This window comes from Podarcis cretensis (assembly GCF_951804945.1).
Source record: "Podarcis cretensis genome assembly, chromosome: 14".
Taxonomy (NCBI): domain Eukaryota; kingdom Metazoa; phylum Chordata; class Lepidosauria; order Squamata; family Lacertidae; genus Podarcis; species Podarcis cretensis.
Window position 1 is genome coordinate 35,977,804 of NC_137183.1, and position 12,908 is coordinate 35,990,711.

Sequence of the window (12,908 nt, forward strand, 5' to 3'; positions counted from 1 at the left end):
AAGACCTCCAGGACAGTAATGAATAATAGTGGTGACAACGGACATCCCTGTCTTGTTCCTTTAAATCCTATTCGTGTTTAAGCAGAAGTCCCATTGAGCTCAATGAGGCCTATGCAAATGTCCATCACTGTCCTAACTGCAAGAGTCCAATTTAAAAAAACAAAAAGTGGAATTGTTACACCAGAGCACTTTTATTCACTACAATTGTGTGACTCTAAATTTACATTATTGCAGCTGAATCCCTTCCACAAAACACTGATAGTAAGGAGGTGGCATTTGCACTAACAAACCGGGGAAAATGTTCAATAAACAGAGTGTCTGGAAGCAGCTTCAGAGTGTGTTGAAGTATGTTTGCATTCAGGTTGCAACAACAAAGAGAGATGCTGTGGCTTGATTTTTCTTGTCCTTCACACAGTTAAGAATATTCCCTGAACTCCCCGTTTTTTAATTTAAAAAACCCCTCATTTTTTCTCCACTAGGGAAAAAAAACAGCTTCATTTCACTATCCCGGTGGAGGTGCCAATTACAGTGGCCAGGGAGTCCAAAGGAGTTTGGTTGAGTCCTTTACTCACCCTGACAGCAACGAGACAGAGTGGAGGGAAAACATTGATATTGTCATGAAATGGTTCACCGAGGAAGATTTTGATTTTGTCACACTTTATTATGGGGAACCTGACAAGGTGGGGCACATGGTTGGCCCAGAGACTGAAGACAGAAAAACGATCATCCGACAGATTGACCGGACCATCGGTTACCTCCTTGAAGCGATTGAAAAACACGGCTTGAAGGAGACCCTCAATGTCATCATCACGTCCGATCATGGAATGACCACGGTCAAAAAGAAACCAGAAGTTACTGAGATCATGCTGAGCAACTACATTAAATTCAGCGACCTGGTGAAATTTGACATCGTAGACTACGGTGGCTTTGGCATGATCCTCCCCAAACCGGGTAAAGAAGAGGAAATCTATCAGGCATTGAAAAATGCCCACCCTCATCTCAAAGTGTATAAAAAGGGAGAGTTTCCTGAGCATTTCCATTACGCTCAACATGAACGGGTTTTGCCAATCCTGGTTTATGGAGATTCGGGTTACAGTGTCAATGGGGTAAGTTCATTATGAAATCATGGCTTCTACATACCAGTTGCTGGGGATCCTAAGAGAGGAGAGGTGCTATTGCACTCAGGTCCTGGCTATGCCTTCCCACTGGGGCATCCAGATTTCCACTCTGAGAACAGGATGCTGAACTAGATGGGCCCCTGGCCTGATCCAACAGGGGTCTCCTTATGTGGTTTCCACTCCGTGCAATAATACTTGGATCTTTTCAAAGTAAAATGCCATATTAACAAATGCACATTATTATTATTATTATTATTATTATTATTATTATTATTATTAATTTCCCCGCCAATCCAGCTGAGTTTGCCCAGCCACGCTGGGCGGCTCACAACAGAATATTAAAAATACGATAAAACATCAAACATTAAAAACTTTTCTAAACAGGGCTGCCTTCAGATGTCTTCTAAAAGTCAGGTAGTTGTTTATTTCCTTGGCATCTGATGACAGGGCATTCCACAGGGCAGGCACCACTACCGAGAAGGCCTTCTGCCTGGTGCCCTGTAACCTCACGTCTCACATTGAGGGAACTGCCAGAAGGCTCTCAGTGCTGGACCTCAAGTGTCCAGGCTGAATGATGGATGTGGAGATGCTCCTTCAGGTATACTAGGCCAGGGCCATTTAGGGCTTTAAAGGTCAGCACCAACACTCTGAATTTGCTCAGAAACGTACTGAGAGCCAATGTAGGTCTTTCAGGAACGGTGTTATATGGTCTCAGCGGCCACTCTCAGACACCAGTCTCGCTGCTGCATTCTGAATTAGTTGTATTTCTGGGTCACCTTCAAAGGTAGCCCCACACAGAGCACATTGCAGTAGTCCAAGCGGGAGATAACTAGAGCATGCACCACTCTGGTGAGACAAGTCTGTGGGTAGGTACGGTCTCAGCTGGTGTACCAGATGGAGCTGGTAGACAGCTGCCCTGGACACTGAATTGACCTGCACCTCCATGGACAGCTGTGAGTCCAAAATGACTCCCAGGCTGCGCACCTGTTCCTTCATGGGCACAGTTGCCCCATTCAGGACCAGGGAGTCCCTCACACCTGCCCACCCCGTCTCCCAAAAAGAGTACTTCTGTATAGTCAGGATTCAACCTCAATCTGCTAGCCGCCATCCATCCTCCAACCGCCATAATTCAAGGGAAGGGAACCAGTGGTCCTCCAAATGTTGTGGAACTAATTGTTTTTATATATGAACTTGGTTTGTTGTATTTTTTCCCCCTGATTTTTTATTGTTCTATCCCTCTAAGATGTTTCATAGAAAATGATTCATAAATGAAAGGGAATGAGGAAATAAACGGCAGCACCCACCATACCTGGCCCATGCAGGCAGCCCAAAGTAATCCTGGACAGAAGCTTTACATGTTGAGGTGCACTATTAGACATATCAACATGCAGAGATTTCCATTCCATCTTGTGTTCATTGCACTCAGCACTGTTAAGCTTCTGCTGTACTTCAGCTTCCACTAAAACCTACATCCCACTATTCACTGTGGCTGAAACTATTTCAATTTCAGTGGAAGGGAAACATCAGATTATTTAACATAAAGACTATGGACTAAAAGAAAAAAATAATACTGAACACTGCTCATATTTGACTGTGTGATTTCCATTCCTGAATATGCAAATTGTAGCCAATTTATGCTCCCATTTCAATTTCTGATGGAATTCTCCCTATGCAAAATACACACTCCACTAGCTGTGATCTTAAATGTTTGCTATTCAGAATGGTGGTTAAAATTCAAAACATCGTAAAGACTAGTACAATTTTTGTGGGGAAATGACAGTAAGCGCACAGCATGGCTTTTTACTCTCACTTTCGCCTTAGGATCTTTTCCTTCTGATTGCGCCCCCATGTGGCAAACTCTCAGGCATGCTGCAACCTGGAGAGCCAAGAAATTCCAAAGATTTGCAAAGTGGAATGCATGGCAAAGCTCACCACCTGGGCTTGCATCCTATGGAAATATTTCCATTGCAAAATGGTGTGCTCCACTGAGCTTGTTGTATCCAAAATGAAAATGTGCATAGAACCTAAAAACATATTCAGAAAAAGTACATAGTATCGCCCTCCTGGTATGGAAGGGGTGAGAAGGGGGAATAGATGCATCTCTGTTTTAAAAACTGCCTGCTGGCATGTCAAGGAGGTGGCCAGCCTATAGCAGAGGAGGAGATGGGACTCCAGGGTCTCTCCTCCCACAGCTGTCACCTGGCAGGAGATCCTGCATGAGCCTGCAGCAGACTGAGGAAGGGATGGGAAGCAGGTCCATTCCCCACTCAGCAGAGAGCTCATCAATGTTTGCTTTCTCCTCTCCTTGCATGCCCCAATCCACCCACATTCTGGTTAGTCCTTACAAGAACTCTGTAACTAAGAAATTATTATTATTATTATTATTATTATTATTATTATTATTATTATTATTTTATTTATACCCTGCCCTCCCCGGCCAGAGCCAGGCTCAGGGCAGCTAACACCAGTAAAATTACAGTAAATTGGGGGGGGGGCAATTTAAAATACAGGTTAAAATGCAATTTAAAATGCAGCCTCATTTTAAAAGTAGCCCATAGATCAAAACCATAAGGGGAGGGAAACATGAGGGTCAGACTGAGTCCAAACCAAAGGCCAGGTGGAACAGCTCTGTCTTGCAGGCCCTGAGGAAAGATGTCAAGTCCCGCAGGGCCCTGGTCTCTTATGACAGAGCGTTCCACCAAGTCGGGACCAGTACTGAAAAGGCCCTGGCCCTAGTTGAGACCAATCTAACCACCTTGCGACTTGGGACCTCCAAAATGTTGTCATTTGTGGACCTTAAGGTCCTCCGCGGGACATATCAGGAGAGGCGGTCCCATGGGTGCCTGAGTTTGCTTTTTCCTCCTCTCTCTCCCATCCCTTTGCCATTTATGGTGTGCCTTTCAGAGTGCAAGTCATTATTTATATTTGTAAGCTGCTTGGAGGCAGAAATGCTTCTGAATTCCAGTTGCTGGAATCCATAAGAGGAGAGACTGCTCTTGAGCTCTGGTCCTCAACGGGGCATCTGAGTGGTCACTGCGAGAACAAGATTCTGGGCTAGACGGATCATTGGCCTGATCCAACAGGCTCTAATTGTGCTCTGCAGGCCTGTTTTTCAGCTGAAGAGCATGGTGAAAATAGTATCAATAAAGATAAAGAGCCATTTCCCCAAACAAGCTAGTTTTCGGTCATACAGTTGCCCGCCTGCGTTCTCAAGCAGTGCAATCTGCAGTTCCACAAGCTATTTCTAAACATGCTGTAATGGTTCTAGGGGTTGCTCGTGCATAAACCGGTGCAACACCTGGCTGGGTTGCCTGAGTGAACCTTTTCTGTCCGGAGAGCCACTCACCCGTGGCTGTCTCAATCGCTGGCAGAATCCATCAGTGGGCGTTTCTTGAACTTCTTCCAGCAAAGAAGCTCTTTGACGCCTAGTCTCCTCCTACTCTCCCTGCGCGGAAGCCTGGTGTAGGCGTCACCGATTCCCCCATCTGCCCCCCTTCTCCACTGGTGCTACGCTGATTCTCTTCCCCAGAAGATGGGCTGCCTCTCCCCATCCCGGGACGCTCTCTGGGACCCCTCCAGAGCCCGCTCTCTCCCTCCGGCCCTGATGGCAGTTCCCTGACATCTGTAGACTGATCTTCAGACCAAGTTAACACATTTCATGCATCCTGAAGCATGAAAGACCTCTTCACACTTCATACTTTCTTTTTTTAGGTGTACATCTGAAGTTTTCAAAGCATAAGGCTAGAATTGTAAACCACGGATGTGAACTTGGTGCCCAGTTTCGAGTGAAGCAATAGTGACATATAGTGGCTGATGCACCAAGTCCTAAGGCTTCCAACATTTGGCAGGCAGTGATGAGAACTGAGAGGTTATGAGAGGTCATGCTTTGTATGAATCATTTTGACATTGCACAGCTATTTACCTGTCTGTCTGTCTGTCTCTCTATCTATCTTCTGCTATCTATCTATCTATCTATCTATCTATCTATCTATCTATCATCTATCTATCTATCTATCTATCATCTATCTATCTATCATCTATCTATCTATCTATCTATCTATCTATCTATCTATCTATTCCTTGCACACATTTCCTCTTGAGTGACATGTTTGCAGATGGTTACATATGGCATGCTCATGGCACATTTTTAGATCTAGATTTAATAATACATTTTTCCTGTTAAAATATTCAAAGGGCTTACAATGAAAACCAATAAAAATACAGTATAAAACACTCAAAGTGCATATTTTCAATACTGTATTACAATCATAGGTCCCTGCTGCTGCTGCTGCTACTGCTGCTACTGCTATTGCTATTGCTATTGCTATTGCTATTGCTATTGCTATTGCTATTGCTATTGCTATTGTACAGTTTCTGGGGCTGTTTTGCAGATCCCCAAAGAATCCATCCAAAGGGTAACCTTCCTTTTGGCAGCTACCTTGGATAGTGCTGTGCTTAAAAAAAAACAACCCTGTGTAATCCCCCACAAACTGTTTATCCAGTCAGCAGAGCATGAGGCTCTTAATCTTAGGGTTGTGGGTTCAAGCCCCACATTGGGCATAGGATTCCTGCACTGCACGGGGTTGAGCTAGATTGATCCTCATGATCCCTTCCAACTCTATGATTTTTTGGTTCTGTTAATGAGAACAGGGGGGGAATTATACTAGTCCTGGAGCTGATCTAGTTTATTTCTCTCCCTTTGAAATCAATGGGAAGTCTCCCCCCCCCCCCAACAAAATTGGAGAAAGGGTCTGGGAGAACTGAAAGAAAAATATCTCCTCCACCACCAATACCTTCTGCGCAAACACAGCAGGGCATAGGAAAAGGCGGATTGTCCACCTTCATTTCTCCCTCCACTTCCCACACCCACTTTATGATTGCTGTGTAGTATTCCCCCCCCCAAAAAAAAAAACCCACATCTATGCTGCTACCCATTGCTACAGCTTGTGGTTACAAATTCCATAATTTAATTCTGTGTTGCTTAGCTATGCACCCAGATGGAATCGTTAAGGAAGCACTTTCCTCCAGAAACCTAAGAGCACTTCAGGCACACAATAAATATAAGTGCACAAACCATTGGAAATGTGCTTACATTCTCTTTTCAGAGGTTCATCCTCTACGTCAACAAAGGCGACCATGGATTTGACAACGAAGACATGGATATGAAGACCATCTTCAGAGCTTTTGGTCCAGATTTCAAGAAGGGCTATTTGGCAGAACCCTTTGACACCATCCACATTTACCCGTTGATGTGTGAGCTCCTGGGAGTCCATCCAGAACCCAACAATGGCTCTTTGGCATTCACTCGCAACATGCTCCATTCAGCACCATCCAGGAACATCCTTATTCCCATCCTTGTAGGAGGCATCCTGGGAGTCCTGCTTCTTCTGATACCCATCTCCATAGTGTCCTACAGGGCTAGTCAACGTCAGAAGGGGTAAGCCATGTTTCCTTCTTTGTTCTCTAGTTCTGGAATGGCATGTTGTGGAAGGAGGAAGCAGGGGTAAAGAAGGCCAGTGTTGGCACCCGGCACCCTCAGGCAGTTGACAGGATCCATTGCTACATAGGAACACAGGAAAATAAATTATTTGGAGTCAGACCATGGGGTCCACTATTGTCCACAATGACTGACAGCAACTCTTTGGGAGTTCAGGCAAGGGACATTCTCAGCTCTGTCTGGAGATGCCAGGGATTGAACCTAGGACCTTCTGCATACAAAACAGACAATCTGCATACAAAACGGACTCTCCTGTGTGAGTGTCTGAGGGCCCTGCTCTTGCCGCTTACCACCTACCTGGCCAGGGTGGGGCCTGAAGCCTCACAGGGACTGCTGCGCTCTGCTGCCCAGGAGGACTCTCCTGTGTGAGTGTCTGGGGGCCCTGCTCCTTCCTGCCACTCACCACCTGGCCCAGGGCGGGGCCTGAAGCCTCACAGGGACTGCTGTGCTCTGCTGCCACCTGGCCCAGGGCAGGGCCTGACGGGCCTCACTAGGACAGTTGCTGTTACTGCTGGAGGGGTGTAGAGTGCTTTTTAAATGTTTTTTAAAAATTCTTTTGAATTTTTTGTATGTGGGGTGGGTGGGGGTGGGATGGATGTTTATTGGGCCTGGGAATTTGTTTGATTTTACGTTTTTGTAATTTTTACTGTTTTTTGTTTGTATTGTTTTATTGGTTTTTTGTTGTTTTTTAAAGGTGTTATTTTGTTCTTAAGGGGAGGGGTCAGGGCTGCCGGGGAGTAGGTCCCAGCCAACAAAATGGCTGGAGCATGTTCCACAGGGGGGGATGCACTGGGACAACCGATCTCAGTGATCACAGGTAGGAGGAGGAGTTACGCTAAGACCAGACCATGTCATTACAGAGGAGGCAGGTTTAGTCATTGTCTGAGGACTATCCCTGCCTCCGGGTCTGGTCCTGACTGGATGGATACTAGAATCAGCAAGGGATACCCACATGACCTGAAGGTGCTGCTGTGCAATGCCAGGTCAATGATTCATAAGACCACTGCCATCCATGACTTGAACATGGATGGAGGACTTGACCTGGCATGTGTAACAGAGACTTGGTTGGATGAAGCAGATGGGCCTGTCCTTGCCGCCACTTGTCCACCAGGTTTCTCTTATGCACAGCAACCCAGGTCATGTGGGCGGGCAGGGGGGGGGGGTTGCAGTGATTTTTAGGAAGCCATTAGTTTGCACCAGGCGTCCTATTGGGAAGACCCAGTTTTCCGAGTGCATGTTCTGGAAGTTGGGCAATAGGGGCAGTACAGGATTCCTTTTGGTGTACCGACCTCCCCGCTGCACCAAGGATTCCCTGCCCGAGCTGCTTCAGGTTGTGGCGGATGTTCTCCTGGAGACACCTAGCTTGGTTGTTTTAACATCCATGCCGACATGACCTTACAAGGGGCCGCTCGGGACTTCGTGGAAAGCATGGCCTCCATGGGGCTGTCCCTGAATAAGTCTGGCCCAACCCATAGCCACGGACATGCCTTGGACCTGGTGTTTACCTCTATGGATGTTGGTGATCTGACACTAAGTAAAAGTGAAACGAAAGAAGTGCCATGGTCACTTCCTGGTTCAACTGGACTTCCTGGTTCAACTGGACTTCTCTGTGACCCATCCCCTCTGCAGGGAGGTGGGACCGATTTGGATGGTCCGCCCCCGCCACTTAATGGATCCAAATTGTTTCCAGAGAGTGGTAGGGGATGCTTTATCCCATGTTGATGGCCTTTCAGCCGATTCCCTGGTGGCCCGCTGGAATGTGGAGTTAACCAGGGCTATTGACTGTTTGGCTCCAAAGCGCCCTCTCCAATTGCATGGAGCCCGGACAGCCCCGTGGTTTTCCATGGATCTGAGGGCAATGAAACAATCGTTGAGACGGCTAGAGCGCCGGTGGCGGATAACTCGTTCTGAATCTGACCGGACACAGGTTAGAGCTCAATGTCGAGCCTACCAAGTGGCGATAGCGATGGCGAAGAAGAATTTCTTCACCGCCTCTATTGCATCTGCAGAAAACAGCAGCAGGAGACTTTTTCAGGTGGTTCACAATTTAGCGGAACCACCTGCGACATCTGGGCCCAGTATGGGCCACATGATCTCCTGCAATGATTTTGCAAAGTTTTTTTGCAGATAAAATTGCTCAGATTCGGGAAGAAGTAGACTCCACCGTGGGAGCAGGGCCAGGGCAGGAGAGTGCTAGAGTCCTGTCTAGTCAAGTTGTGTGGGATCAATTCCAATCTGTTACCTCCGAGGATGTGGACAGGCTGCTTGGACGAGTGAAGCCAACCACCTGTCTCCTGGATCCTTGCCCATCCTGGCTTATAAAAGCTAGCCGGGAAGGGCTGGGCAATGGGCTTCGTGGGGTGGTGAATGCTTCCCTCCATGAGGGAGCCTTCCCAGACCCGCTGAAAGAGGCAGTTATTAAACCGCTTCTTAAAAAACCATCTTTAGATGCGGTCACGATGACCAATTATTGCCCAGTCTCAAATCTTCCATTCTTGGGCAAGGTGATTGAGCGAGTGGTTGCTGAACAACTCCAGGCACGCCTGGAAGAAGCGGACCATTTGGATCCCTTCCAGTCGGGATTCAGGCCTCATCATGGGACTGAAACTGCCTTGGTCGCACTGGTTGATGATCTCCTGCGGGCTAGGGACAAAGGTGAGAGCTGTTTCCTAGTTCTGCTGGATCTCTCAGCGGCGTTTGATACCATTGACCATAACATCCTTCTGGACCGTCTTGAGGGGCTGGGAGCTGGGGGCACTGTCATACAGTGGTTCCGCTCCTTCCTCCTGGGCCGTGTTCAGAAAGTGGTGGGGGGGGATGAGTGTTCAGACCCCTGGGCTCTCACTTGTGGGGTGCCTCAGGGTTCTGTCCTCTCCCCCATGCTTTTCAACATTTACATGCAGCCACTGGGAGAGATCATCAGGAGGTTTGGGCTGGGTGTTCATCAGTATGCGGATGATACCCAGCTCTACCTCTCTTTTAAATCAGAACCAGTGAAGGCGGTGAAGGTCCTGTGTGAGTGTCTGGAGGCGGTTGGAGGATGGATGGCAGCTAACAGATTGAGGTTGAATCCTGACAAGACAGAAGTACTGTTTTGGGGGGACAGGAGGCGGGCAGGTGTGGAGGATTCCCTGGTCCTGAATGGGGTAACTGTGCCCCTGAAGGACCAGGTGCGCAGCCTGGGAGTCATTTTGGACTCACAGCTGTCCATGGAGGCACAGGTCAAATCTGTATCCAGGGCAGCTGTTTACCAGCTCCATCTGGTACGTAGGCTGAGACCCTATCTGCCTGCAGACTGTCTCGCCAGAGTGGTGCATGCTCTGGTTATCTCCCGCTTGGACTACTGCAATGCGCTCTACGTGGGGCTACCTTTGAAGGTGACCCGGAAACTACAACTAATCCAGAATGCGGCAGCTAGACTGGTGACTGGGAGCGGCCGCCGAGACCATATAACACCGGTCTTGAAAGACCTACATTGGCTCCCAGTACGTTTCCGAGCACAATTCAAAGTGTTGGTGCTGACCTTTAAAGCCCTAAACGGCCTTGGTCCAGTATATCTGAAGGAGCATCTCCTCCCCCATCGTTCTGCCCGGACACTGAGGTCCAGCTCCGAGGGCCTTCTGGCGGTTCCCTCACTGCGAGAGGCCAAGTTACAGGGAACCAGGCAGAGGGCCTTCTCGGTAGTGGCGCCTGCCCTGTGGAACGCCCTCCCATCAGATGTCAAAGGGATAAACAACTACCTGACATTCAGAAGACATCTGAAGGCAGCCCTGTTCAGGGAAGTTTTTAATATGTGACATTTTAGTGTATTTTTCATCTCTGTTGGAAGCCGCCCAGAGTGGCGGGGGAAACCCAGCCAAATGGGCGGGGTACAAATAATAAATTATTATTATTATTATTATTATTATTATTATTATTATTATCATCTACCACTGAGCTATGGCCATCCGCCCTTTGGGGAAGGGCCGTAGTTCAGTGGTATAGCAATGCTTTAAATGAAGAAAGTCCCCAGCATCTCCCAGTTGGGGTGACAAAGATTCCCCTACTTGAAATCCAGGAGAACCTCTGTCAGTCAAAGGTGCAAAGGCAAGAATCACATAAATTGCCCTGCCCACTTTTGGCTCTGGCCCTACCCACCACTGAGGCAATGTGTCCCTCAGGCCGAAAAAGGGTCTTTCCACTCATAATATACTACATAAGGCAAAGCACAGGAGTGTTCTTATCCCTGAGAGGCAGATCAGCAAATGCCAGCTAGCAAGCCGTTCACTGCAAATCCTGTTTTATTCACTCCTGTAAGAAATAAATATAAAAATCTGCATCTTCACAAATCACATCCGCACTTTGAAATCACAATAAAACACCAGCATGCTCTTTCCCCGGTCATAATTTTGTCATGTTTCACTCACACATTGATTCTTCTGCAATGAAATATCAATGCAAGCCTTATTACACCCTATGAAAACATCCTAGTAAACAACATCTATCTGTATAAAACTTTCACGTGGATTCAATCAGCCGGCAATTATGAGGGCCATTTATTTCATTTATTTATTTATTTTTGCTTGCGACACTATAAAACATCTCTCATGCAATGTTCATTTCGCCTTCTAAATTGCTGGGCCCGTAAAGAGACATCTGCACTGCAAACTACGGCTCAGTAAAATTCAGGTCCTCAATTGTCACATCCCAAAATGCAACCCGCATTCATAGAGAATGCAGTAGAAAATACAGCAATTTGCCTGCTTCGTTACCCTACCCCCCCCCGCCCCCCGCTTGCACAGATGCAGCACAGAAACACAATACAAAAAAACAGAGGGGCCTAACTGCAGGGGTAGGGATCCTTCTTCAGGCTGAGGGGGGCCACATTACCTTTTAGGCAACCTTCTGGGGGCCAGACACCAGTGATGGGAAGGGCCAGGGGCCAAAGTGAGTGGAACGACGAAGGCTAATTTTGCCTTTGTGCAGAAGTAGTGCCAAGGATAAGGTTCTTAGAGGATAAGACTATTCATGGCTACTAGCAAGGATGGCTATACTCTGCCTCCATGATCAGGGCCAACACGTCTAAGTACCACTTGCTGAAAACCGGCTCTTGTGCTTTGATCCTGCTTCAAGATTTCCCACCAGTATCTGCCTGGCCACTGTAAGAACAGGATGCTGGACTAGATGGGCTACTGGTCTGATCCAAAGGCTCTTCTTATGTTCCTAGGCTATTTTCTACACACATCCATCCAGAAAAGCACTGCGACAAACATTGATAGACCAGTGGTCTGATTCAGAGTAAGGCAGCTCCCTGTTCCAGGCACCAATCAAACCAGGACCCACTGGGCTTTAGCAAGGGGGTAGCCTTGTGTGCCTTCAGACCATACTGAGAGCTTTGCCTGCCGGATAGCTACGTCCCAGTCCATACATTCGTCTTGAGATGTGCAGATGAGTGGGAGCCGTTGATTTCTATTTCCCTCACTGAGCAGCAACTGCAGTCACAAGACATTGTTTTGCATTCCACAGTCAGAGTTACTGTTGGATTGCCACAGGAATGGGAGACTGGATGTGACGTTCACTGGTTTCCTGTTTTTCACTGTTCTCTCGGTGTTCTTTGTTTCCGAGAGTAGTTTGCTTCTCTGCTCTCGTAGAGGCAAGATGCATGTTTGTATTCTCTCAGCATAGAGTGTAAAATAAACTTAAGAATGTGGCACATACTGCTTATCCTTCTGCTGTGTGGACTGCTCTGCGTGGGCTCAAGATTAGACGAGCCTTTATCAGCTTCAGATGGGCCGAAGCTGGTCAAAATCTCACAGGAGCCAGTGTGGCACAACAGAGCCACCCTGCCAGCTCTGGCATCACCGGACCTTATTTGGATGCAATAAGGTGGCAGCGGGGTCAGGATTCTATGGATGCACCATCAGATTGGCACCCTTAGTGCCTCCATGCAGCCCATACCTCCTTGCATAGGAGCCAACTCCTAGGGGTCAAAAGGTCTTTAGTAAAGGTAAAGGGACCCCTGACCATTAGGTCCAGTCGCGGACGACTCTGGGGTTGCAGCGCTCATCTTGCTTTATTAGCCGAGGGAGCCGGCATACAGCTTCCGGGTCATGTGGCCAGCATGACTAAGCCGCTTCTGGTAACCAGAGCAGCGCACAGAAACACCGTTTACCTTCCCGTCGGAGCAGTACCTATTTATCTACTTGCACTTTGATGTGCTTTCGAACTGCTAGGTTGGCAGGAGCAGGGACTTAATAACAGGAGCTCACTCCGTCGCAGGGATTCGAATCGCCGACCTTCTGATCAGCAAGCCC

At 47.7% G+C, this 12,908-nt stretch overlaps 1 protein-coding gene across 1 annotated transcript in view; it reads left to right on the forward strand.

The window, feature by feature from the left end:
- Window positions 1–12,908, forward strand: part of LOC307202526 (ectonucleotide pyrophosphatase/phosphodiesterase family member 7-like) — a 29,823-nt gene that overhangs the window by 13,996 nt on the left and 2,919 nt on the right. The window contains exons 3-4 of the mRNA XM_079952593.1: window positions 480–1,106; window positions 6,224–6,555. Coding sequence (XP_079808719.1) covers window positions 480–1,106; window positions 6,224–6,555 — 959 coding nt within the window. The remainder of the gene's footprint in view (window positions 1–479; window positions 1,107–6,223; window positions 6,556–12,908) is intronic.